This window comes from Leuresthes tenuis, unplaced genomic scaffold (assembly GCF_036924035.1).
Source record: "Leuresthes tenuis unplaced genomic scaffold, fLeuTen1.0.hap1 SCAF_9, whole genome shotgun sequence".
NCBI lineage: Eukaryota > Metazoa > Chordata > Actinopteri > Atheriniformes > Atherinopsidae > Leuresthes > Leuresthes tenuis.
The window spans coordinates 6,639,571-6,666,994 of record NW_027325363.1 but is presented as its reverse complement, the minus strand read 5'-3'; the positions used below and the strand labels follow the sequence as shown (position 1 = coordinate 6,666,994).

Below are 27,424 nucleotides of genomic sequence, written 5' to 3'. Positions count from 1 at the left end.
AAATCTGAACACGTGAAATTATTTTATACGTGATTTGATTGAGACACTGTCTGATGGAAAACAGCCAGCCAGACTTATGGAGACATGCATGTTTTTCACACGCTGACACAACTTCCTGTGGTCATAATGAAATGTTTGTGATATACTTTGGTCAAAATATGAACGGAAGTTGCTTTTCCTTCCTTCATTTTACACCCCTCTTCAAACGGGTCGTTTTAGGACATGTTGTGAGTCCAAATCCGCCTCTTTTGAGATCTGTAGTACTCAATAATCATTAAATAACCTGAGAGCAAAGACCACACACCAGTCTGATATTTAATTAGTAATTTTACTCTCAAATACTTTCCCTCATCTGTAGTAGGAAGATCTCTACATCTGGAAGGCTGCTGATCTCTCTTTTAGACAAAGTGTCGTCAAAACTGACATGGCGGAACAACATGAAGGTTGCTGGACAGTTAATAACGGCACTGAGAACTTGAGTCGTAATTCTTCCGTCACAAATCAGCTTTGAAAATTCTTGAATTCACTGTCAACCCACTCCCTTGTGTTATATTCTCAATTTTAAGCAAACAAACTAAGAAATGTCGCTCTTAAGGCTAATATTTCACCGAGGTTAGCTTCTGTAACGGCCGTTAACGGTTATGAACCGATGGTACATTCCTTCACGAACTGAAAGTGGGAATTTCTTAAGTCCAACTATTAAAAGAATACCAGTAAGAAGTCGAATTTCCATGTTGGGATATAAAAGTAAACAGAGTACTGACAGCTTTGTTTGTTTGTTTGTTAATGTCATGCGAAAATAAGTAAAATTCCAACGTCTGAGGGACAGTGAATGCAGCATCACTTGAGATTGCGGTTAGGCAGTGATGAGGAGAAAATGGTCGAATAACTTTGGAAAAAAAAAAAAAAGTTTTCCCCCCTTCAAGCTAATCTGCTAACTTAATGTTACATTTTTACAGGTATCAGGGTTGGATTTGAGTTAAAAACACCCCCCCCCCCCAAAAAAAAGCTGTCAAGGCACAGATATGTTAAAAAAAAACCTTTAACGTCGCCATTTATAAAGGGGGAAAAAAGGAAGTTTAATAGTCAACTTTAGTATGTTTTAGAGGTTTATACAACATCAAGAAACCAAACAATACACCTCCTCCATCCCTCTGTGATGACCTTCAGTGGATAATATTAACCCAGTTTGATATCAGAGTACTGTCAGATATTTACAGTGGAGATGAAACAGAGCTGTTGGTTTCAGTTAAAACATTACTTTTAACCCTAAAGCCTACGTGCAGTCTGACAGCTTCATTGTGGTCGAAACAAACATCTTAATGAGCACAGAAAGCAGCTTCCGCTTTGTTTCAACATCTTTATTTAGTTCAAGATTACATGGAGGATAAACAGTAGAAATAAAATCTTCTCCCTCAATAAAATCAGAGACATTCAGAGCAGAATCTGTGTTAACAGTCTGAAGAAGACGGTGGAAAAAACTTCCATGTTTTTCACGGGATGATAAGAAGGCACAGAGCTCCGATGGAGCGAGCGCGTGTGAAACAAACTGGGAGTTTAAATTGAATTTAACTTTACAGAGTTGGTGGGTTTGAGGGGTTTCTACATAGAAAATAATCCACATCGATGTCACAATATTCCATCACACTGCAGCGGAAACACGAGTCTACTTTCAGCTCATTATTTGAGGTATAATTTGTTACAGTTCAAACTTAAAGAAAAAAGGCTAATATACTAGTGTTTAATCACATCATCTAACAAGCATAAACATGCTGACACTACTCTTTATTTAGCTAATAATGGCTTCAGGATAGAAGGTTAGTCAATTGTGTCTGAAATGATCAGAAATCTGCATCGTTTTATGGTTCGATGCCCCGCTGAGGAGGCGTTTCACAGTCGTGGTGATGTCTGGTAACCGAATTACTAAACTTTTCTTGTGACTGATTGCTTCGCGTTTGCTTATAGGGAGTGTTGGGTAAATCCCGCCCATCTGGAAAAAAAGCAATTTGCAGACATCTGGTGACTCAGGGTTTATACATAACAGGAAAAAAACAAAAACGGTTTAGCACAAGTGTATAAAAAGTCATAAAACATGCCACTGAAATCAACGATGCCACTGATATCCGCAGTATTTTTTTTACTTCGAAGGTTTTTTTTTTTGGTGTGATTTTTGGAAAAGAGCCCAAAAACGGCAGTGAGGCTGATTTTTGTTTGTTTCGACATGATCGAAAACTATTAAAACAAGATGGCGTGTTTGTTCCTGTGCAGGCCGACAGACACGGTTTAAATGCTACGTTTTGATTTAGCTGCACTGAGAAATGAGTTTCATGTTCACCTCGCTGTTCCAGCCCTCTCAGATGGCTCATCTGGCTCCGTTTGCTTGGAGAAAATAAGCACCTTCTGCTTCAAACGGGCCGAGCTCACTGACGATTTCTCTCACTGAAGTGTAAATGATGAAAGAAAAAAGGCGACGGAGCAGCGGCGCCTCACCAGCTCACGTTTCACAGCGAGATCAATGAGGGGGGAAACACCCAACATTCGAGACCGTCCTGGTTCGGATACAAGCGGCGAGGTCGGGTCCGACCCTACAGCATGGCTACGCAGCGTGTGAGTCAGTAAATCTTGTGCGTACAAGTTTGTGGTTTGTTTGTATGTGTGCGTTTAAGTTGCTGTGATTGTAGACGGATCAAGAGTCGACTTTTCCTGCTTTGGGAGCAGAGGTCGAGCCAACCCTGGAACAGCGGGAGCTGCTTCAGGTCATGGGTGATAAGGGCGGCGAGAGGTCAGCTGGTTGAGGGGCGAACACGTCCCTCATCAGACCTGCGAGAGACACACAGAACAGGTGGGATTACGTTCAAATTTCTGCTGGTTTTAACCTAAATTCTGGTTTCAGAGGGGTAAAGGTAGTGTAAAGAAGTTCCTGACATCATTTTAAAGTTTATCTGGCAGAGCCATACTGTACAGTGCCTGAAATCATCTTAAAATGACAGCCCAGAGGCACACCTCTTTCCCTGCATCCTTTTCTCACTTCATGAGTGGAAGGACTGAGATGCAGGGAGAGACTGCATAGAAATGACACGCGGCTGTAGGTGTCCACTGTGGCCACCAGGGGGCGGCAGCTCACCTGCCTGAGCAGACATTTACTGTGGAGGTCACTCCTCAGCCTGATCTGATCTGTGAGGTTCGTCTCACCTGCGGTATCACAGAGTCCCTGCATGCCTCCTAACACAGGGTCTCTGTCTGTGAGCATCTGGCTGCGCACCCCCGGGCCCAGGATCAGTTCTGATTGGTCGGTTTCCTCCAGAGACTCCTGAACAGAGTTTTTAAACACAAGAAAGTCAGAGGAAGTGAAACTTTGCAGGTTTAAATGGTAAAATGTCAAACCGGTCTCCCTGAGCAGAGGCTCTGACTATGAAATGATTATTCATAGGTTTTGCGCTCGCTGTCTGCAGTCACACACAGAGCTGTAATGATCAGCATCAAGTCTGTTAGTTTATAACTCATCTGTCTGTTAGTTTGCTTGGAGTTTTGAGTCAGGCTGTTCTCAAACAGACTTTAGGTCCATAGGTCCAACTTTAAGGTCTCTTCTGGTGTTTTTAAAGTTTCTAATCTTGTATTAACCAGGGAGGTTATGTCTCTGCTTGCAGGATTATTTAAAAGCTGTCCCAAATTCTGAACCAGCTCTAGTTTGAAGGCATCTTATGTGGACAAAACGGTGCGGAGCCAGTGTAGCGTCTGGTCTGCTCAATTAAAATAACGAGCATCAACACAGATGTGGAGAAACTCCTTTTCCTGCCGTTTGTCTTTCACTGGATTTATAAAACGGTGTTTAAGAGCAGATTTACAAACGCTGTCGGGTGTTTTAATATCACCTGCAGGCATATATATACCCTGCTTTAAACAGACAGTTTGCAGCACGGTTCATAGACATGAGTCAGTGTTACAGAGCGTCTGTCTGCAGGGAAAACGAGCCTAAGGCTGATCTGTGTCGATAAACTGTTGCGCTGCTCTAAGAATACATCAGAGAGAAGGTCCAAATCTACATTGGAAGAGACATTTTAAGAAGTTTACAGATACTTTACTCATTCTGAGGGAAATGCTGCAAAGATTTAACCAGTAAAAGATGCATAGAGAGAACTTAAAAGTAAATTAGCTGTAGTAAATTAGAACTATACACCTAAAAGTCAAATATAACTAGTAAGACTGTCAGTAATGTGATTACATGACTGAGAAGTGGCTCTATCAGCAGCACTGGAACCGCTTTGGTTAAAGAATTAGATGGAGAAGAGGCCAAGGAAGAACCAGCTGAAGTTTGATTTGGCTCTGGTTGGTGTACTTTAGGGAACCCGGTGCTGTGTTTCTTCCTCTTTTTCCACTCACCAGCAGTTTGTGGCTCAGAAGAAGTTCCTCCTCGATTGAGGAAGGATATTTCTGTCTCTTGTCCTGAAACAGCAGCTGAGGCAGCATCTCCTCCTCAGAGTCATGAGTCCTAAACAACAGACACAGCGACTGTAAACCAAGAAGATGGTCTGAATTTAAAGTAAAACTAGTGTTCAGCCTCAGAGTCTGACATGGGCACCATGTTCTGAAGGAGCCACCACACCGAGGAAAACAGTAATATCTCTGGCTCCATCTTTTTTTTATACTTTTAAACACTAAGAAACATTTTTACGCTGAAACACTGCAGGAAAACCTCAGTTTATGTGTTTTGATGCAGAAATTGCTTGTTTTCACGGTGGCTGCTTTCTGGATTCCTTAAACATTAATCACCGTACATCAGAAGTCTCTCTCACCGCTTCCTGTTCACCGTCGCTGCCGCCATCATGGCTGAGCTGTCAGAGGACAGAAGTTTGTCGGCCTCTTTGGGCAGAGGGCTGAGGAAGGTCAGCTGGAAGTCATCATCCATAGAGATGTAAGGCGCCAACATCTCCAGATCCGTCCCCTCCATGTCCTGAGAAACAACGGTGAACAGAAATTAATTACTTTCCCAGATAAAACCACAGAAGATCCAAACTTTATGGATCGCCAACATGCTTTTTCTGCTTCCTACCTCCAGCGTTTGTTTTTGCTTCTGAACGCCTTCGGGACATAAAGCAAAGAACTTCTCCACCTCACAGATGTCCACCCCATCCTCATCGCAGGAAGTCTGAGACGAAACAAAACGTGGATGTTAAATCAGACGCAGACATGGCTGAATGCACAGGAGACTGAAGTCTGTGCACAAAGAGAGGGAGCAGGTACACAGCACCACGGCCCATCTGGGACTAGCATCAAGAAGCCAGACTTTGGCTGTACTTAACTAACACAACAAGGCAACAAGGCTCACTGATACTTTAAGGTTTGTAGTTACCAGCGGTGGCTCAGGAGAGGAGGCCGGAGAGAGGAGGTTGAAGATGGGTGAGAGGAGCTGTCTCAGCTGTGGGCTGCACAGATCCTGAGGATGATCCGGCAGCGCGTTTGGACCGATTGGACTGGCAAATGACAGCTCAACTGGACCTGATGGAGAGAGGATGAAAATATAAGCTCACAGGAGGGCCATTCGTGTCTCCATCTGAAGGTGGTAAACATGAAAGAATTGGCACTACTTCCTGTTACGGGGAGATGATCGTCTCATCCGCCTCACCTGTTAACAGCAGCATGGAGTCATCGGCAGCCGGAACCAAATGAAGAAGCTTCTCTGGCCTCTCCTTCAGTGTCAGGAACAGCTGTGCGGACCTGCTGGGATCCACATCTTCAGCCTCACTGGAATCGGCGGCATGCTCGCCGTCGGACTCGCAGGTGTCAGAAATCCCAGAATCCTCCATGTGCTCCGCTGAGAGGGGTTCAGTTTTAGGTACGCTGAGACGGCGGGTCTGTTCGATGGAGAAAACCACGCCTGGCTGCTCCACAGCGCTGCGAAACAGGGCGGCAAAGACGGTAAAGATGGAGAAAAACTACAAGCTGTCATGCTGCTGGCGTGGCTTCTGCTTCTTAAGGCACCTGAGAATGAAGGTGAGGCAGACGATGGCTTCGGGCTGCGATGTCTTGTTGTTGTAGAGAACTGTCGCTTGAGTCTCCGCCCAGACGAAGCCGCCGCCGTTCACCAGGAAACGGTAGTGGCTGGTGTTCACCTGACCCTTGGACAGCACTGCACGCCGCGGGAGGACAGACACAAACAGGAGACGCTGACTGGAGCTGTGACCGTCTTCATTTCATCAAACTAACCACCAGTGACTTTTTGAGGTAAAAGCTGTAACATTTTCTCTTAAAGCGCACGCGTTAAAACTCACGTGTGTTCAGGCTCTTCCTGATGTGATCAGTGTCGAGAGCGTGAAAAAACTCATAAGCTGAGCGTCCAATCAGATCGTCAGCTTTGTATCCAACCAGCTCCGTAACCCTGGAAACGGATGGAAAAACCTTAGCAACAGACAGATCCCCAGACTGTTTTTCCTCAGCTCTCCCCCACGGGGAGCCGGGAGGCCGGGTTCTGGTCTTACCTGCCCTCGCAGTGTGTGAAGCGCAGGTCCATGCTGTGGCGGGTGAGGAAGGTGTAGGTATCCAGAGGGAACTCCACGCTGGATGGGTGAGGGATGGGCTCGCACAGCAGCGTCATCACTCTGTCTGCGGAGTCGCCGCCACACGGACGGATATGACCCGTGCAGTGGAGCACCTGCAGGAAGAGACGGGTTATAGCTTTGAGTTTGGGTCCAAAGTGTCTGAAAAATGTGGATTTCCTCAAACAAATAAATGTTCCACCTAAAAGATCAAACACCCACAAACGAGTAGATTTGTGTTGTATAAGCTGTTCTGTTTGACCTGAAGCAGCAAAGACACTCAGTAAACATCAAAATCAGCAGTATAAAGACATCTTTAAGATGAAATTTACAGGAATTCTGGCCAAATGCACAACACAGGACAGCAGAGCCCAGTTCCAGAAAATTAATGTTGAACTAGAGCGACCATCTCTAAACAACCACATAAGTTTACTCCTAAAATGCCTCCATAGGAGGTTTTACCACAGTTTTCACTTCGATTCATGTGAGTAAACGGATCACTTGACAGTCTGATGGTTAAACGATCCCTACGTGACCCCAGAACCCTCGTTTTAACACACAAACTGCAGCCCTGCAGGTTTACAGAGCCGTCCCACAGGGGTGAGAATGGATGAAGTGGGCAGTCTAATGTTCAAACTTATTTTTCCCTCCCATTTTAACACCTTCTGTTTGAAACGCTCTGATTGGGCTCCTGCTGCTTCCTCCAAAATGGCCTCACCTGTTCTGATTGGTCGAAAAATGTCAGAATGTGTTTCATGATGTCATTAAGTAAAAGTTGTGCTTCTGCGGTGGACTTTTACTGTAAAATGTGACCTTTGTATTAGGGATGTAACGTTACCGGTATTACGGTAAATCGCGGTGAAATTTTACGAGATAAAGATTAACGTTTATGTTTGAATGGTTCATTATCTCGGAGGATTATCCGGATATGTAATAACAGCATCATCCAAGTCTCACCAGCGACTCCCGTGAATACGTAGCTTGTAACGTAGGCATGGACAATAAAAGCAAAATCATCCTGTCTGCAGAACACGCAAGAAACACCAGTAACACCACAAATCTACTGGCCCACCTCCGTCATCCACAGCTTTACAGCCAAGGCAAGGTAAGCGAGCGTCAGTTCAAATACATCATGTGAGGGACATCGGCTTTAGGAAGACCGTTTAACTTGTTGATAACTTGTCAATGATGCATACCAAAGTTTTGAGAAGTATCTATCCTCCTAAAATGCAACAACGTTTTCGTTGAGACACTTAGGAGCTGCTAGCTGAGCAGCCGTGTTAGCAGCCGTGTTAGCAGCCGTGTTAGCAGCCGTGTTGCTAAGTGTTGCTAAGTGTCTCCAAATGAAACGGAACCGAAGGCAGCCAGTATGTGTTTTTTGGACATTTGTACAGCAATTGAGAATATCGCGATAATATCGTTAACCGTGATAATTTGGTCACTATAATCGAGATCTCCATATCGCTACATCTCTACTTTGTATAAACCCAAAGTTTCTGTTTAAAACAGCTTTCACTCGAGTGTGAATAAACGCGTCTCTGCAATCAAATCCTATTTTCTGCTTCTGTAACATTTCATATCAGTTCATGGAGGATCTCCAACTATCTGCTGGAAGAAGTCCAATCTTTAAAGAACAGTTGTTGTGCAAGTGAGTGTAATGTGTGTCAGAGGGCTGAGTGAAGTGTTGACAAAGTACAGCGTGACGAGAACTTGGATTCCTTCCAGAGATAGTTTTACCTCCTCATATCGCTCTCCAACTGGACTTCAGTTGTGCACGAGGGGCGATTGTGTGTATTTGCGAGTCTATTTTTACGAGGACCGGTTTTAGTTTTACACCTCTGGAGGTTTGTCCAAAAGTCCAGTGAAGCCAAGATGTCCTCAAGCCAAAGGATTGAGTGACAGTTCAGACTTTATGGTTGAGGTGAAACCTGATGGTTACAGATGGATAAAGGGGCTCTTATTGTGGCGCTGAGATAACCCTGAGAGTGTCTTCACATGCAGTTGTGCGTGACACTGTACCTTCCAGGTAGCAGACTTTATGTTGACTGTGCGCCCCCTGCTGGTCAAAGTGCTCTTCATTCTCAGGAAGAAGTTCCTCTCGCTCAGGTGCTCCGGCTGGGATTTCTTGCTCAGACCTAAAAACATGAAAGTTGACCACTTCAGCTCTTTGTTTGCAGGATAATTATCATTTCTAAAAGCACAAAAGCAGCTGGTCGCACAGAAGCCGTTTTAATTAGCATTTTACGTCCCCTAAACATCAGAATCTGCAGTCAGAAAACAAGAAGTTTTATCCTCTGGTGATGAAACTGTGATAAAATACTTTCTGACTGTTTGTCCAAGCAACACTGTGTGTTGTAAGCTCTGAACACTGTTTTCATGGAATTTGTTGTGGTGATAAATGATAAGTCTGACCTGGGCGGGGGGTCAGCAGATCTCTGAGCTCCTCCTGATCACAGGGATGAACAAAGTCGTAAATACTCTGACCCAGCAGCTCCAGCTGTGAACGGGAAAATAAAAACACACCAGTCACAAACGGCACATTTCATTCACAAACGGCACTACTTTCTATATTTCTAAATGACTTTACTGTCGTGGTGTTAATACAATCTAAAACTAAATCCAAGTAAATGATCAGCAGAGGTGCTCTGACTGAACTCCGTCTGATTACCGCTCGACTTAATCATTAAATCAGACCTGACCGAACACAGGAGGATAGGTCGTTTCTTCCTTACTGTAACCTTCCTCTGTTTTCACCATAAACTTGGGGTCAAACGGAGCCTAAAATAGATCTGAGGGCCTCTCCATGATGCTCCAGTTACAAAGAATCTTTCACACAGTGGGTCGGCAGCTTGGTCTCCAGTTAAAGCAACAGCCGTTCAGAGGAAGGGTTTGGAAAGAATAAACGGGCTGCACCTGCGTGACGCCAATGTGTTTGTTGACGTTTTCAGTCAGGTAGATCATGTCCCCCTCCTCAGTGATCACCATGATGAAGCCAGCCAGCGCCTGAGGATAGAAAGCGTCCATCGGATCGTCGTCATCCTCCTCATTTTCCCCTTCTTCTTTTCCTTCTGTCGTAAAAAGAGACAATATCCAACACATGTTAACAGCTGTTCCTCTGCAAGAAAATCCATCTTCCAGTGACTTAGCAAAACCCACATTAACTAGTGAAAACCTCTCACATTAACTAGTGAAAACCTCTCACATTAACTAGTGAAAACCTCTCACATTAACTAGTGAAAACCTCTCACATTAACTAGTGAAAACCTCTCACACTAACTAGTGAAAACCTCTCACATTAACTAGTGAAAACCTCTCACATTAACTAGTGAAAACCTCTCACATTAACTAGTCAAAACCTCTCACACTAACTAGTGAAAACCTCTCACATTAACTAGTCAAAACCTCTCACACTAACTAATTAAAACCTCTCACACTAACTAGTGAAAACCTCTCACATTAACTAGTGAAAACCTCTCACATTAACTAGTGAAAACCTCTCACACTAACTAGTGAAAACCTCTCACATTAACTAGTCAAAACCTCTCACATTAACTAGTCAAAACCTCTCACACTAACTAGTGAAAACCTCTCACATTAACTAGTCAAAACCTCTCACACTAACTAGTCAAAACCTCTCACATTAACTAGTCAAAACCTCTCACACTAACTAGTGAAAACCTCTCACACTAACTAGTGAAAACCTCTCACATTAACTAGTGAAAACCTCTCACATTAACTAGTGAAAACCTCTCACACTAACTAGTGAAAACCTCTCACACTAACTAGTGAAAACCTCTCACACTAACTAGTGAAAACCTCTCACACTAACTAGTGAAAACCTCTCACATTAACTAGTGAAAACCTCTCACATTAACTAGTCAAAACCTCTCACATTAACTAGTCAAAACCTCTCACACTAACTAGTGAAAACCTCTCACATTAACTAGTGAAAACCTCTCACATTAACTAGTGAAAACCTCTCACATTAACTAGTCAAAACCTCTCACATTAACTAGTCAAAACCTCTCACACTAACTAGTGAAAACCTCTCACATTAACTAGTCAAAACCTCTCACATTAACTAGTCAAAACCTCTCACACTAACTAATTAAAACCTCTCACATTAACTAGTGAAAACCTCTCACATTAACTAGTGAAAACCTCTCACATTAACTAATTAAAACCTCTCACACTAACTAATTAAAACCTCTCACACTAACTAATTAAAACCTCTCACACTAACTAGTGAAAACCTCTCACATTAACTAGTCAAAACCTCTCACACTAACTAATTAAAACCTCTCACATTAACTAGTGAAAACCTCTCACATTAACTAGTGAAAACCTCTCACACTAACTAATTAAAACCTCTCACACTAACTAGTGAAAACCTCTCACATTAACTAGTCAAAACCTCTCACATTAACTAGTCAAAACCTCTCACACTAACTAATTAAAACCTCTCACATTAACTAGTGAAAACCTCTCACACTAACTAATTAAAACCTCTCACACTAACTAGTGAAAACCTCTCACACTAACTAATTAAAACCTTTCACATTAACTAGTGAAAACCTCTCAAAGGGGACCTGCACTGAAACTCCAAACTAGCTACAAATGCTGCGTTTAATTCTCTCTGTAAAAGCAAGCGCCCGATCTTCTACATTCTTCTTACCGGGTTGCAGGAGCTGCTGCATCCGCAGGAAGCTGAGCGCCACCCTCATGATGCCGGCTTTGTCCAGGTGGGTGCAGACTCTGCGCGGGAGCGGCAGAGTTCGGGCGAGCTCGTAGAACACCTCCGTCTCCTGACTGCGGCGACATCTGGCCGCATCACGAGAGCGAAGCTTCCTCTGCTCCGAACTGGTCCTGCAGGAGGGGGAAGAGGAGGAGGGCGGCGTGATGAAAACAAGGTCAGGAGGAAGATGGGAAGGGAAAAAAAGTTAGAGAATAGAGAGAAATAAAGACGTCAGAGTAAGATGATGAATGTGGAAAATGGAGGAAATGGGACGTAAAAGCAAGAGAAAAGACATCAGTCGAGTCAAGAATCAAATTAAAGATCATATCACACCCAGCATGTTTTCATCATTGGAAGAAAACCTCAGACCTGGATACATATGTGGGGATTGTCTTGTTCCAACATGCAGTCTTTAAATGCACCATCTCCTCTCAGCTTTCCTTCAGAAACTACTAACACCAAGAGCAGGAAGTCGCATCTATGACCAAAGGATTTAAACAAATCACGGCACTGTGATCTGAAGGGCACCAATAAACTCAGCAGTGACCTGGGAGAACGTCTGGGAGCTGTAATAAAAAACCAGAGAGGGCATCTTTCAGCCTTCTGGACTATAAAGACACTTCAGACAGACATCAGGCCCCAAACCATCAGAGTTCCTGCTTATTTCTGCTAAATGAGAGCAGAGCTGAGGGTTGAAAACAGGGAGAAACGTCCCAAACTGCAGGGAACAGAATGTTTCTCGGTTCAGCTGCTGGGAAACTTCCAGATCCTTCCTCCCCTCCCCCACAGCCTTTTCATCCAGCTTCCTTCAGCCTTCCACAAGTCGTTCCTCCACAGCTCTGACCAGGACCGTCACACATGTGCTGACAAGAAACAAGCTCGGCCTTTACTCAAATTAAATGTGCTCTGAAACTGTGGGCGGATATCCACTCGCATCAGATCAGAAACACAAAGCTTCTCGCACACTCACAGAAGCAAGAAGTCACAAAACATAAAGTTAATGATCCACTGTGCCCCAAATATGAAACAAGGGTGACCCAGTGCGCCGCTACTGTGGCGTTTAACAGCCCGTTTTCTCTGAAACGCGCTCAAAAAGCATCAAACACCAACTTATCGCACAGATGGGTGTTGAAGTATTTCTCCAAACGCAGAAACACGGGGTCTGCATGTGATGCTTTACACGATACTGCACAAAAAGCTGTTAATATTGCTGCAATGAGCATTTAAGGGGTTTAAAGAGGTTGCTGACAATGAGAAAATATCTGGTTAAATTTCTACTTTTTCCTGTAAAATGTGTAATAAAAGTGAACTTTGGAAAGTTTTTCCAACAAAAAATTGATCTTGTGCAGCGTTATGTCCACAATACTGTGCAAATGTCCTGATCCAGTCCTAATTTCTTGAGATTTTCCTTCCAAGCAGCCAAACCTTCTTGTTATCTTTTAAAGTGGCCTTGAGCTGTAGTTCTTCAGCTTTCTGAAGGTCTTTCAAAGCTTTTCTTTGGACATTTGCTGCTTTTTCACTCATTTTCAGTCCAGTTCTTGTACCTGATCATTTAACTCTGCCCTTTGAATCATTCATAAAAAATACACCGAACTCAAGGGATGAACCAGTGTTGTGTCGACACATAACTTAGCAAAGAAGCCATTTTAAATTGTATCTTTAGGCACTTTGTCACCAGCAGCCTGTCACAAAGACACATCGTTTGTTCCCATTTCTTTAGTTTAATCTCTGAAAAACAGCAAAGAAAACACAGTTTGACAGACAGAAAATAGGATTTCTGCAGCAACAAGGTGATTCCCAAAGAGCTATTAGCTGAAAACTTGGCATATCTCAGCATGGTGTGCAGTGTGTCCTTAAAACATTTGAGGAAACTGGACAAGTGGAGGACAAAAGAAGAAGTGTCAGGCCTAAAAAACTATCTACAGCAGATGAACAGGATCTGAAAGTGATGTCCTTAAGAAAGAGGAAAAAATCCAGCTGTGACCTGACAGGACCTGAGAGATGCATCTGGACCCTCAGCTGATCCATCTACTGTTGGCCCAAGCCTCATCAGAAATGGTCTCCATGGAAGGGTGGCTGTCAAGAAGCCATTCTTAAGGAAGGGAAACAGGGAGAAAAGGCTGAGCTGTGCCAAATGACACAAGAAGTGGACTGAAAATCAGTGGCAGCAGGTCTTATGGAGGGATGAATCCTCCCCAGAGCCCGGACCTCAACATTATTGAAGCAGTGTGGGATCATCTGACAGAGAACGGAACAAAAGGCAGCCGACATCCAAAGAAGAGCTTTGGGATGTCCTTCAAGAAGCCTGGAGAACTATTCCTGAAGACTCCTTAAAGAAATGACAGAAAGCTTCTCTGAGAGGGTTCAGCTGGGTTGAAGAATAAAGGAGCTCATAACAAATATAGCCTTTAAGCTCGTTAGGATTGAAGAGAAGCTGTAAGTAATGATGCAAATCTCTCGGTTATTTTGGGGGGGGGTAAACAGAGAGTAATGTGCATTGTACTAATCTGACGGACGTTTTTAGACCAGTCTAACAAAATGAGGGTGTGTGACACACTGTAAAATCCCTCCAAACACACTGAGTCAGTAAAAATTCAATTAACCAAGAAGCTTAACGTCATCATGTGTCACTGGTATATTTAGTCACTAACTAATCAATTTAAGTGGATTTCTTTACTCTCCTTACAGCGATTTAAAAAAACAAAACAAACAAACACAAATTTGAGGTACTTGTACTGAACACTGTCGCGATCTCAGACTTTTACACTAAAAACTGAAAATACAAACAGTGCCACACATCAAATTTATGTTAATTTACTGTGTTTTTTTTTTAATCTCTTTTGGTAAATTAAATGCAATAAATCAAAGTGTAGGAAGATGGAGACACCTGTGGTTACCATCTGCAAACATCACAATATTATCATTAACAGTATTGATATCTTACTGTACATCACAGCAGCCCTTACTTGTAATTTGGGTTAAATGTCTTCATTTGATTTACCTGCTGTGGAGATTAAACACACAACGCGGAGTGTTTACAGAGTCCAGTTAGTCCAAACACTGTTGACAGAGAGTTAATCAGTGATTAGTGGGACAATCAGTCATTAATTCAAAGATTCTTTAGTCGTTTCAAGATATTCTAATAAAATTCAGCTGAGGTTTTGTGCAGCTTCAGTCTGCACAAACATGCATGAACAGAAGAAAAACATCTTTTTGTTCAGGCAGTGGAAAAACACTAGTAGGTTTCCTCACTTGTGGCAGAGGGCAGCCTCCACCCGGCCTCCTCCTCCTCCCTTCACACACAAACACACTGCTCTGCAGCGTGGCCGGGCCTCCAGAGGGGGGAGGAAGGGGGTCCGGGTGAACTCCGGAGGCTCCGATAAGCACGCGCACAAACACACGACAAAGGAGAAACCACTCCCACGAAAACAATCCCACCAATTCTTGCCCTGGTTTACACAGCACATGTAGGACACACTTTACAGGTTCGTTTTTGTTTACTGTAGCTCGTCTCTGTCAGAGGAGGCGGAACCAAACGCTGTCCAACCAAACGGGAGACTCCAGAGCGTTTTCTGGACTTTGATGCGTAGAAAACAGAATAAACGTCATTATTAATCAGAGAAGAAGAGCAAATATCTGGAATATTTTAAAGACAAAAGAGTTAAAAAGTCACTGCAGACGTATCACATGTCCACAGTTTGGTGCTTTTTTTAATGACGTCATGTTTAATGTTGTCGTTTATTATCTGCATCTGTGAATGAGTATTATAGCTTTAAAAAAGGTTTATTTTTAAAAGCCGTCAACAAACTGATAACAAGTATTTCTGTGCTGGTAAAAGGAAAATAAAACAAAGATGGCCAATGCAGTGAAACCACACATTAAGGATGCTCGATCCCAGCGTATTAAACCAAATCCAGAGGAACCAAACGTTGAGTTTCCTGCAGTAAACGGGTAATAAAACCGGCTAACATTCAGCCCTGTGGCCTGTGGCGAGTGACGTCACATCTTCTTTCACACATGATTGGTTTAAAAGTTCATTTTATTTACAGTCAAACATCCAGTTTTCATTAGACTGAGTCGAATGTTTTGCTGCTTAGCGCCCCCTACAGGGACTTATTTTCCCGGTAATAAGCTAATGATAAGCCTCTCCTTGGGCTTCCGTTGCTCAGACCACCCACGCCAGATCCCAGAGATCTGGGAAACCGAACCAGAACTTTTTGGCACTGGTTCGGTTTCCCGACCTCAGACTCAGAACAGCACAAACAGTTTCTAAACACCTCCGGGTGGAAGAAATGCTGCTCTCTCTACGAGATGCACAAGACAACCACTGAGACCCACGTTAGGGGAGTCGTCTTCACCCGTTTCCTGTATGATAAGAAACTAACTTTAGACCCCAGGTATGAGCTACCAAGCCGAAGTCGCCTCGTTCCCCTGTACAACGATCACGAGAGGCCTGGAAGGGGGAGTGTTTTAACTCCACCACAACAGACATTTCTTAAAAGTTAGATTGAAGCGCCGTCGCCTCACAGCGAGAGGGTTCCAGGTTCGATCCCCACCTGGGGCCTGTCTGTGTGGAGTTTGCATGTTTCCCCCCCTGTGTGCGGGGGTTCTCTCCGGGTTCCTCCCACCGTCCAAAAACATGCAGGTTAATTGGTGACTCTAAATTGTCCCTAGGAGTGAGTGTGGATGGTTGTTTGTCTCGTTTGTCTCTGTGTGGCCCTGTGATGGACTGGCAGCCTGTCCAGGCTGGACCCCGCCTCTCGCCTGATGCTCGCTGGGATGGGCTCCAGCGACCTGATCAACAGATTAAGTAGTAGTAGTACAGAGTATAGAAAATGGATGGATGAATAGATTGAAGTTGCAACGTGTTTTCATATCTGAGAAACTAGCTCCATTGTTCGGCAGGGTCGGCCATCTTGTTTACAGGCATGTTTCAAAGCTTGTGTTTGGTTGCACTTTAAATTTGGGGAAAACTGCCAGAAAGGTGATCAAAAGAAAACTTGTGACATGTTTTTAAGAAAAGGAAGAAAAAAAAAAGAGTTTTGAGATTTTATTCTAAGCCATGGAAATGGGAAGCAACCAAAAAGCTAAACAGTGTGGTGGGAAACCGACGCTGTGAACTGTGACATCTCACCCCCGGGGTGCTCCAGAGAACTTTGACGCATGGGAATTTGACCACATGGATTTGTCAGATGCTCGCAACACTTGAGCTTGGTGAGAAGAAGGTCACTGGACCCGTTTGGTTGGATTTGCAGACACTTTACTTCCTGTTGAAGAGGTTTTGAGTCGCTAGTATTTGTGGTGTATTCAAGTTGAACTGGATTGTTGGGAATTCTAAACTCTTGGTGGGAAATTACTACGTTTCCGACTCTGAAAACCCACCGTACAGTCCGACCTGTATCTGAATAAGCTGTTTACAGGCAGGTGTGGTGTTGTGCTCACGTGGATGTGGACGGTCAGAACTGCGCTTCTGACGGTTAACCATTAGGAGTTTGTGATTTGAATGCACGAGAAAGTGGTGCATGTTGCCTTTGTGGACTGAGAATGAGCTCAGTAAAGCTCAAAACTTCTACACAATAAAGCTGTCAGTGGAGGTAAACATGACCTCTGTGTATGACTGAATTGCTACGGCCTCATTCACTGCTTGTGTGTAAAGGAGCACCGCTGGTATGTGCATTCAGCAGCCCTGATGAAGCACGAGTTTGCTGCATGTTTCAACAACACACATGACCTTCAGTGGCTGTCAGAGGTTAATCACCTGAGCCGAGCAAGTCTGTAGAAGGAGTGGAAATGCACAGAAGAACCACAACAAGTTATCCAGTTGCTATTGGCTGACAGTGACCCGATGAGTGGAATCTACAGTGGCTGCGGCTGTGTTGACACACGCTGCTCCTGCAAGGCGCTCAAACACACCCACACTGTAAGCTGGAATCTACTACTAATCCACCTGAAACCTGACAGAGTTTCTCAGGTGGAATCCGTCACGAGTTGACTCAGCAAAAAGAAAACAAGGCTCTCAGCTTCCAAACAACAGGGATTTGGGTCGTGTCTCACTGCCTTTTAGTTACAGTTTCACAAAAACAACCCTTTAAAAAAACAAAAACATTGCAGTATTTCAGCGTCATCTCCTGTGTCACAGCTCAGGGTGACGTAGTGAAACAGAAGTACTTCATGTACCGAGGACAGGAAACTCTGGTGTGCGTTTGCATTGAAACAACAAACACCTCATTTGAGAACATTACAACCGGCTCACAAACACAGATTCAGTCTACAATGCACGCTCGCCGGCACGTGGACACACAACCAGCGCCACGCACCCAGACAACCAGCGCCAAACAACCAGCGCCACACACCCAAACAACCAGCGCCACGCACCCAAACAACCAGCGCCAAACAACCAGCGCCACGCACCCAAACAACCAGCGCCAAACAACCAGCGCCACACACCCAAACAACCAGCGCCACGCACCCAAACAACCAGCGCCAAACAACCAGCGCCACGCACCCAGACAACCAGCGCCACACACACTCGCAGCTAAACTCAGGCTTTGTTGTGTCTCCATAAATGGAGTCTCAGGATAAACCGACAACAAACTCCTGCAGGAAGTCGCAAAGCAAATCAACACAACAGCTGAATTCTAAACCTGGATCTGCGTCACACTGACAGATTATTGAAATCCAGAAACCTTCAGGGGGGGGGTGTGAGGAATGCATTTCTGCTCTTTGCCTTTCAAAGGGCGGGTCCCAGGGGGTCGAGAGGTGACTGAGAGGCAGAAACATGAGAAAAACCTGTCAACAATACAGTTTCTTCTATTACACCCCGAGCCCTCGTGTGGATTTCTGGACATTTTTAGGTCTTCAGGTCACTGCAGATAAACCAAAGAAGAACTCGAGTGCACTGCTGAGCTCACGGTTTTACTCTAACAACAAATAAATGTACAGATTTGTCCGTTACACACACTGGTTGTTACTGAGCTCATGTGATGGTCCCTTTCCCATCAAACACAAACAAACATTTATGGCCCCGTGGAGGCTCCTGAGGGGCCTGATCTCCTGCAGCACCACGTGGAGTCAGGTGCTCCGGGACGGCCTGCAGCCAGAGTCTACCGACCTACACAAAGGATCTCTGGAGGATTTCGACATCCGCCGAGCAGATCACAACAAATTCACCCTGCAGATCCTTGGAGACGTTAAAAGCATGAACTGGTACTAAAATAACTACCGTTATCACCACGTTCGATGCTCCACGACTTCTGCCAGAAAAAATCATCAAAAACAGAGAGAAGACGGATGTCCACCACAGTTATTGTTTCTTTTCCCCATTTCTGAGCAAAAATGTCAGAACTTTCCAGTTTGTCACAGATCAACATTTGGTTTTATTTTCCATCTGAAAACAGAAAACTGAACTTATTTGAATTATTAATAAATGGTCCAACTCAAGTGGTTTTAAAGATGAAACCAAGAAAACAATCTGCTAATCAGACGTCCAGAGTGTAACATTTGAGACAATTCAAAGACAGAGATAATATATATGTGACTGGTTTTTGTGTCAAAAGGGATTAAAATAAGAATTTTCTGGTTTTAAATATAATCCGAGAACTCGGATGGGCTGGGCTGTAGTAATAATAACAAAAAACTAATTTCATGTTCAATTAGAAATGTGACTTCCTGCTACTTTACAAACAGCAAAATCAACAACTAAAACAAGGACAATTCAAAGCTCAATCCACCACCTCAAGCTTGGTGATATTTATCATCTTCATAAATAACAATTTGTTTAGTTATTTAATCCATTTACAGTTAAAAGTCGTGATAAAAAGAAACAGCTGCGTAAAAGTTCAATATCCAGTTACGACGCTCTCAAACAAACAATCTCGTTTGGTGATTTAAATCTTATTTTTGATTCAGATTATAGGGATTGTGATTTTTGGCCACAATCGTAGAAGAAGACAGACCAAAACACCAGCTCTGGGGCAGAAAATGTCACCACAGCCACTGCAGTTTGTGGAGATGCAGTTGGCTGCAGTTTGTAACTTGTGCCACTGGAGGTCAGCGTTTGTCGGGTGTGGACTGTCTGAAAAACGTTTGAGACGTCCTGCTGCCTCCAACTTTCTCTGTGGGAGTGCATGTAAGTACGGCTGAATTTGCTGCACGGACGCCGTCTTTAAGTTACTTGAATGTTGATTTTTGTCAGATGAGGCTGCAGCTATAAAATCAGGATTTTATTAGAGCATAACAACCACGATACGAAGTCTTAATGGGCTGATTTTTGGTAAAATTCTGACACGTTTAACTGTCTGACAAAAGAAACAGAAAAATATGTGATTGAGAGCAGCTTTATTGGGCTGTTTTTACAAAAAGATTCAACTCTGGAGCATGAGTGCCACGGCCCATATAAGTCAAGCTGAGTGTATACATGCAGGAGGATACGCTGCGATAGTCCGGTTTTCACAAACTTTATCTTATATTATTTGATCAGACTAACATGTTTACGTGCACTTTTAAAAAAATAATTTAAAAAAGGTTTCATCACAAAAAACGTCATGCAAACATGATTATTGAGTTACAAAGTGGCAGAAAAGAATTAAACATCTTAAAATCTGTCACAAATAGTTAAAATGCTGTTAAATAACACTGCAGCTCGTAATAAACTGCCCCACACACTCACATGACAACAAGAGGGAGAAATCTGGCAGCTGGGAGGAGGTTTAGAGAACATAGCGTCCTCAATCAAAGAACAAACTGTGGCCACTACTTCTTATTACGCCATAAAACTGTTGATTTGTCTCTGTGGTTTGCAACAAAAGAAAATCAGAGTGGGTGTGTGGGTATGTGTGTGTGTGTGTGTGTGTGTGTGCTCTGCAGATGAATAAACTGAGCAGTCCGACCCTCCTTTGGCTAATTCTTATGTAATCTGTGGGTTGAAAGCTGGGGGGCTGCTCGTAGTAGTGGACACATACCGTCCTGCAGCAGGGCAGAGACCAACAAAACACTCACTTTGAGGAGAAAATAGAGACAAATAGCACAACAGGCTACTTTTAAAATCCACTGAGTGATAAAAAACCTAAACAAGTTGTAGTGTAACAACACATTCTGTGTGAAAATGAGTCACCACATCTTTAAAGTTTCACTTAAAGTCCTCTGAGCAAAGAGGAACTTCCTGGGCCACTTCTGTGTTTCTGCTTCATTCTGGAGGAATTATGGTAACACAACAACATCAGCCCTCAGCAGACAAGCACGTTTAAGGCAAAGGAAACACAAGACGTCAAATATGGGTCATCCGAAATCCATAAATCCATACAGCAAATCTCCCTCTGTGACTGAAAAATGGCGCCTAAGACAACACAACACAGCCTGCGTTCAGACGCACAGCAGGAAGCGGATCTGATACTGTCATTGAAGTCTCATTTAAAGTCAATCAACAGCTCTTTTAGGTTAGACTGTGCGGTTACAATTAGGTCTGACATTAATAGTCGGTGCAAGGGGAAGAAACACACACAAGCTGGGAAAATACGCCTTTAAAATCTGTGTCAAACAGTCAAAGCGGAGCGGACGAACCAGCGGAGAGCCGCAGCATCACAACGGTGCCCCGCGACCTGCTTCGCGGCTCCGCACCCGCACTCGTGTCGTGAAAGCTGCACAATATCCAACCATTTAACTCGCGTTTGTTAGAATAAAAGTCTTACCGTTTGACCTCCACAGTCCCGTCGTCCGAGTCCATGTTTACACAAAATCCCAAACGACTTTACCTTTTATTATTGTTGCCTCTGCCACAAAACCCCGTTTAAATACCAAACAAACTGCGACGTCAAGCTAAAAGCGTTTAATTCAAGCTGCTTCCGGTTACTCCTTCAAAAAATAAAAGACCACTTCCGGTTGGAAATTTACTAAATCCGAAATTGCTGAACTAGAGCATATTATCCTGCATCCATTCATCGTCACACCACTGCTGAATAAACACATTTTTTTACATTTCAAATATATTCAGATTGTTAATAGTATTTTACCAATGTGCGAACAAAAAGGTAAAAAAAAATATCAAGAAATATGTGAGAAGATAATGCTAATGAACAGATTTTTCATAACAAATTTCACAAACTTTTAAATATTTGTATTATAATACACTTTAGCGCGTGCTTTCAGAGGGCAAGAAAGAGGAAAGGGAGATACAGCAGGAGAGGCCACTGGCCAAGCATGAAAAACGGGGTAAATAATGACACAAAACACACCTTGAGAGCCTTAATGATGACAAAGAATAGCAGGTTTTCGCCTCACAGTCCCAAACGTGACTGAAACCCAGTGCATGGCTCAATAATCTCACGGAACTGAGAACTTGTAGTTGTATTCCTGTTTTCTTTAATCAAACGTCACTTTACTGTGGCTTGCCATTTTACTTTGAATATTTGTTCAGTTTCCAGTTTTGTCGAGAACTTTCTACTTGACGTCACAACGTAACATATATGCGCGCTGACGTCACAGCCTCCATACATACGTCTTGTTTATGTCTTCTACTGGCAAGGCAGCGGGGTCGCTGTGCTGGTTTATCCAGAGGAAACCCAACAGCCTTCAATACAAGAAGGAAACGAAGCTCATCTTCAAAACTGTTAAAAATCCAACAAACACGTGACACCATAGGACCGAAAATATTACAAAATGCGTTAAAAACCTCCTTTTTAATGATTTAAATACATACTGCTTTTTTCAAATGTTCTTTTCTTTATGTTCGTGTTTTGTATTTTACCACAATTTCACCACATTTCGTGCTTGACTGGTGTTGTTATCCGTGTGTTGGTTTATTATTTCTATAAATTGCACATTAAGAAAGAGGAAAAAGTGATACAGCAGGAGAAGCCCACCAACTGGTTCATGTCCTTCAGTTTGCAGGCAGGATTATCCTGCAGCTGACTTTATCCCTCTAGGCCCCCTATTTATATACAGTATGTATACATACACAGATGCACATAAAGCTGAGAGTCAGCTCTTTATTACGTGGCTCGTTGCTTTAACAGCTTGAATCATAGCAACAGAGAAGTCTCTGTCAGTCTTTTCTGCTATTCTTCCTATCATTTTCTTTTATAAGTTAAATCTAAATTATTCATGAGCCAGACCAAAGAGGACTTGATTTTTCTCGATTTACTGCAGTGGGTGGGGTTAATGTTCAGTGATAAGAGCAAATCTGTAAAGAACTAACAGACCATCTGTCATAAAAGGATGATTTTAACATCAGTTTCTCTAAAAACGGCTGCATGTTGGAGCCATAAAAGATGCAACGAGAGCAGTGAGAGTGAACCACAACCACAACCATCTGCAGACTCAGGCTGTGTTATTTTATTTCTTCATTCATATTTACAAGCGTTTTTGTTGATCATTTGGTCCTATTCTGCAGCCGCAGGATCTGAATCATGGGTTCACTTTGTTTTTCACACACTGCTTCTTTGATTTTGTTCAGTAAATAATGACACAGTGTCGTGTGTTGTTCTTAATTCTAAGACCCGATGAGAACCAGATGATAGTCCTGATAGATGAATGGGTGTAGTTACTTTTCTACATCTGTAATACATGAATATATCTTTATTTTCTTAAGAAATGTCAAATAGTCCAAAACTTTTCTGCTATGATGCAGTAAATCTTTATCAGTTATAACTCTGATGACTTCAGGGAGAAACTGTCCAGCTATATATTTATTTACTCTGGATGGTATTTCCTTATCTTTTAGTTCTACATTGAGGAACTTTGGAGTTATTTTTCACCAGAATCTATCATTTTACTCACATATGAAACAGGTTTCCAGGACTGCCTTGTTTCACCTTCATATCAGGAACATCCTGTCCCAGAGTGGTGCAGAAAAACTGCTCCATGCATTTGTTACTTTAGGTTTAAACTACTTCTTTCTTTATTAATGGTCCCACAAATTCTCTGAAAAGCCTCCAGCTGATCCAAAATGCTGCAGCCATAGTTCTGATGAGATCTAACAGGAGAGATCGTGCAGTATTTCTCCAGTTTTAGCTCCTCTTCATTGGCTCCCTGTTGGATTCCTGAGCAGCAGCAGTTGCTTCTCTGAGGTCATTGCAGGTGTCTTTCCTCTTTGGCATCATGTTAACGCCTGAATGTTCCAGATCTGTTTGCTTCCAGATCAGGTCTGAAGCAGAACCTTCTTCTGGTGAATTGAACCAAACAGAAGTTGGATAGAAAAATATATAATTTTTTACCCAATTTATTCAATCCAAACAGGTAACTTGAGTCTTTATATGCACGACACACATTTTGATGACAGAGATTTCTGAGGCTCTATCACACAGATAAACCTGTCAAATGTGTTTTTAGACTTTGTTATTCTTTAATAATAGTAGAATTATAGTATTTAATTTGGTTTCCACTTGACGGATGCGTTCGAATGTGTCTGCAAATTCAATTGTTTGTTCAAAATTGGGAAAATTCAAAGTTTAGTGTGTAAAAGGTTAGTGTAAATAAATATTTAATCAGGATTTTGGCACCTTGAATGAATAATGTGTATAATTTTAAACCTTGGACTGATTTCAGATTTCATGTTTTAGTTTCTAAGACTTTTGTCTGTTTTTATGAGCAGCTGCTTGACTTCTTGTTTCTTTCTTGCCTCGATTCTGGGTTCATGAGTTTTTTGGATTTCTGTTTTTCTCTGTTGTTACCAGTTATTTCCACTAGATGTCCTCAGTCTCTTCTTCCTGCATCATCTAACTACGACTCCTCAGTCCTCATTGTCGCTTCCTTCGTGTCAGTTCAAAGTCTTCATTTTTACTTTTACTGGGTTTCTCTTGTTTTTGTGTTTTTTAGTTTATTCTTTTTTATTAAATTCAAAAGTTTTATTCCTCCATCACCTACCTTCTTCCTGTCTGTTCAGCCTAACGATGCTTCATGTCCAAAGAGGACCTAATCAATACAATAAACAGCTATCTAACATGGTATATCTGACTTCTACGGTGATATGAGATGTGAAGATTTGTAAACACAACACAGACAGACATGAGCCTCAGTTATATATTTTTTAAAAATAGCTGATCTCCAGCTCGAAGCCTCTACATCAAGAATCAGTTTCACCTTTTCATGGGTCACTCCAGGCGGAGTCTGGCCTGCTCCTGTCTGTCTGCACACCTGTGGTCCATCTGCCTCCATTACTGGCTTTTTAAGGCTCAGCAGGAGTTCCAGTCTCTGCCAGATTGTCTCACAGTTACCTGTAATCAAAGCCGAGGTTGAGTTCTTGGCACGTTGACTATTACTCAAGATTACTAACCTGCCTTTGTGTTTTTCCTCCTTGAGGTGTTTCCCCTTGCTTTGTGGACCTCCAGTCTTCCCTGTTACTCTTTTGCTGCTAACACCACACCTCTATCCCTGATCAGTCACACCACAGCCTTGGACTGCCCCGTCCCTCGGGTCACTCCCTCTGGATCTCACTGTAAGCCACTACATTCTAGGTTTTGATGACCTCTGAACCCCTGAATGGCCTTTGTTGACACTCTGTTTCTCCCCAGTAGCTGAACTGGATACAACCTCTTTGGACACACACCAGCCACTCCTCTTAATAAACTATTTCTTTGATCTTCCCACTCAGTCTCGGTCTGCATTTGGGTTCTTTTGTGTGTGACACACTTCTCTTAAGTTGAACCAAATTAGTCTGAAATAAAAGTCAAGTCTTCCCCATTTGATTTACTCTGGAGTTAATGAGTATCTGTTCCCATTTTGAAAAGATAAAAGTCCAGATTCGTGCTCCAGAGGAGGCGTTACAAACTGCAGTCTTAACCTGTTGAAACTGGTGTTGGTGGGTTTGTAGGTTTGTTTGAGGCAGCTCCTTCATCTGTGTGAACTGTTTGAAGCTGGTGGATTAATAAAGTGATCTTGAGCAATAGCTCCAGGCTTTCTGAAGGTCTTTCAAAGTTTTTCTTTGGACACTGGATGCTTTTTTTTCCACACATTTTCAGTCCATGTGACCATTTAACACCGACCGATGACTCATTTAAGCTTTAAAAAAGACAGTTTGGATTAAGCTGCGCAGCCTGACAGCAAAAGGAGGTCGAGACAGATCGTTCCGGTTTCACCCTCTAAGATCGTGACAGAGCATTCATTTGGCCTTAAAGCCAATGAGCTCACATGCTGTTGCTATGACAGCAAAGATGAGTGTACAGACACCTGAAACCTGACTCCTGCTCTGCTTTTTATAGTTGGTGTTGTTAGACCGGTAACTCAAAAAGGTGGATAAATGTGCATCATGTCACAGAAGAAACGTGAATGTGTAAATCTAACGTTGAGTCTGGGCCACAGAGGCGGACACCGGATACTGAACGTCAGCTCGGGCAGAAATCAGCCGACACACACAGGCTGAAAAATGAAGATAAACAGGCATTTAGTGATTATCAGGGCGGGAGCTTCATCCTGCAGCTGTGATCCAGCAGAATAAATCTGTTTTTAAGGCTGAAATTATTAAAGTTTCCATCGAGCCTTCTTCAGATCTGATCTGCTGCATCCATGTATCACTGTTACTATCACATTATTCTCTCATTTAGTCTGTAAAACACAAGAAAATAGAGAAAAATGAGCATCATCATCAGCAGAAACATCTAAGAAGCTGGTGTCAAGGATGTTAATGATAGTTTGGAATAACTGAGAAATCAACATAGTTCAACCAGTTCGAGCTGCTTTGTTTCTGGATTAATGCTGAAAAGTGGAAAAAGTACCCGTCTGGTCCTCAAATGAGTTAAATTCAACCTCAGATGAACAACAACATATTTTATATTATTGGAGAAAAACTGAGACAAAATATAAAAGCAAAAGTCCACTTTTACTGGTTCCAGGTGCTGCTGATCAATGCACTGATTAACTGATCATCAGTCAGTGTGAGCAGCTCTATAAAAGCAGAAGTTCTGTCTGTCTGCTGCTCTGCAGCATTCAGGTGTGTTTTAACACGATGCCGAGGAGGAAAGACATCAGCAATGATCTCAGAGAAGCAACTGTTGCTGCCCATCAATCTGGGAAGGGTTATAAGGCCATTTCCAAACTATCTGGAGTCCATCATTCTACAGAGAGAAAGATTATTCACAAGTGGAAAACATTCAGGACAGCTGTCAATCTTCCCAGGAGTGGACGTCCCAGCAAGTTCACCCCAAGGTGAAAAAGCCAGGAGCTACATCTCAGACTCTACTGGCCTCAGTTAGCATGTTAAAGGTTAAAGGTCATGACAGCACAGTTAGAAAAAGACTGAACAAGGATGGCTTGTTTGGAAGGGCTGCAGGAGAAAGCCTCTTCTCTCTAAAAAGAACATGGCAGCACAGCTTAGGTTTGCAAAGCTGCATCTGAACAAAGCACAAGACCAAAGTGGAGATGTTTGCTCATAATGCACAGCAGCACGTTTGGAGGAAACCAAACACAGCATATCAGCACAAACACCTCATACCAGCTGTCAAGCACGGTGGTGGAGGGCTGATGATCTGGGCTTGTTCTGCAGCCACAGGACCTGGGCACCTTGCAGTCATTGAGTCCACCATCAACTCCTCTGGATACCAAAGTATTCTGGAGTCAGATGTGAGGCCATCTGTCCCACAGCTAAAGCTGGGCTGAAACTGGCTCATCAACAGGACAAAGATCCCAAACACAGCAGCAGATCTACAGCAGAATGTGGGAAAAAGAAAAGAATCAAGGTGTTGCAATGGTCCAGTCAGAGTCCAGACCTCAGCCTGACTGAGATGCTGTGGTGGGACCTTAAGAGAGCTGTGCAGAAACTAATGCTGGAAACCTCAATGAGCTGAAGCAACGCTGGAGAGAAGAGTGGAACAAGATTCCTCCACAGCCATGAGAGAGACTGATAAAATCACACTGAAAACCATCAGTTCAACTTACTGCTGCTTCTACAAGCTGTTGTTCATAATGACACAGTGTAAAATATCAGGTGTTGTTGTTCATCTGAGGCTCTTTTTACTCAATTTTAGGACCCGACTGAGACCAGAAGATTCATTTTATCAGGCTCTTCATTAACATTTGAACCAAAACGTCTCTCAAAATAACCCTGATTTGCAGCCCAAATATGATAAAAAGTGAGTTTTCCTTCCAACTTATTTCTGAACATGGGTTCACACCAAGGAAAGCGGACTAGAAGCGGCTTCTGCGGAGTTTGGATGAAACAACAAAACAA

At 43.0% G+C, this 27,424-nt stretch overlaps 1 protein-coding gene across 1 annotated transcript; it reads right to left on the bottom strand.

Annotated features, from left to right (window-relative positions):
- Positions 1-1,360: 1,360 nt before the first annotated feature.
- hif1al (hypoxia inducible factor 1 subunit alpha, like) lies at positions 1,361-21,097 on the bottom strand. The gene is made up of 15 exons (XM_072392059.1): positions 20,955-21,097; positions 11,209-11,399; positions 9,447-9,601; positions 8,946-9,030; positions 8,553-8,668; positions 6,477-6,649; positions 6,270-6,376; positions 5,980-6,127; positions 5,624-5,892; positions 5,351-5,496; positions 5,051-5,146; positions 4,794-4,951; positions 4,381-4,489; positions 3,193-3,310; positions 1,361-2,820 (listed from the first exon to the last, which is right to left on the bottom strand). Exons 1-15 carry the CDS (start codon positions 20,987-20,989, stop codon positions 2,753-2,755), a joined length of 1,974 nt encoding a protein of 657 aa, XP_072248160.1. The 5' UTR covers positions 20,990-21,097; the 3' UTR covers positions 1,361-2,752.
- Positions 21,098-27,424: the final 6,327 nt, after the last annotated feature.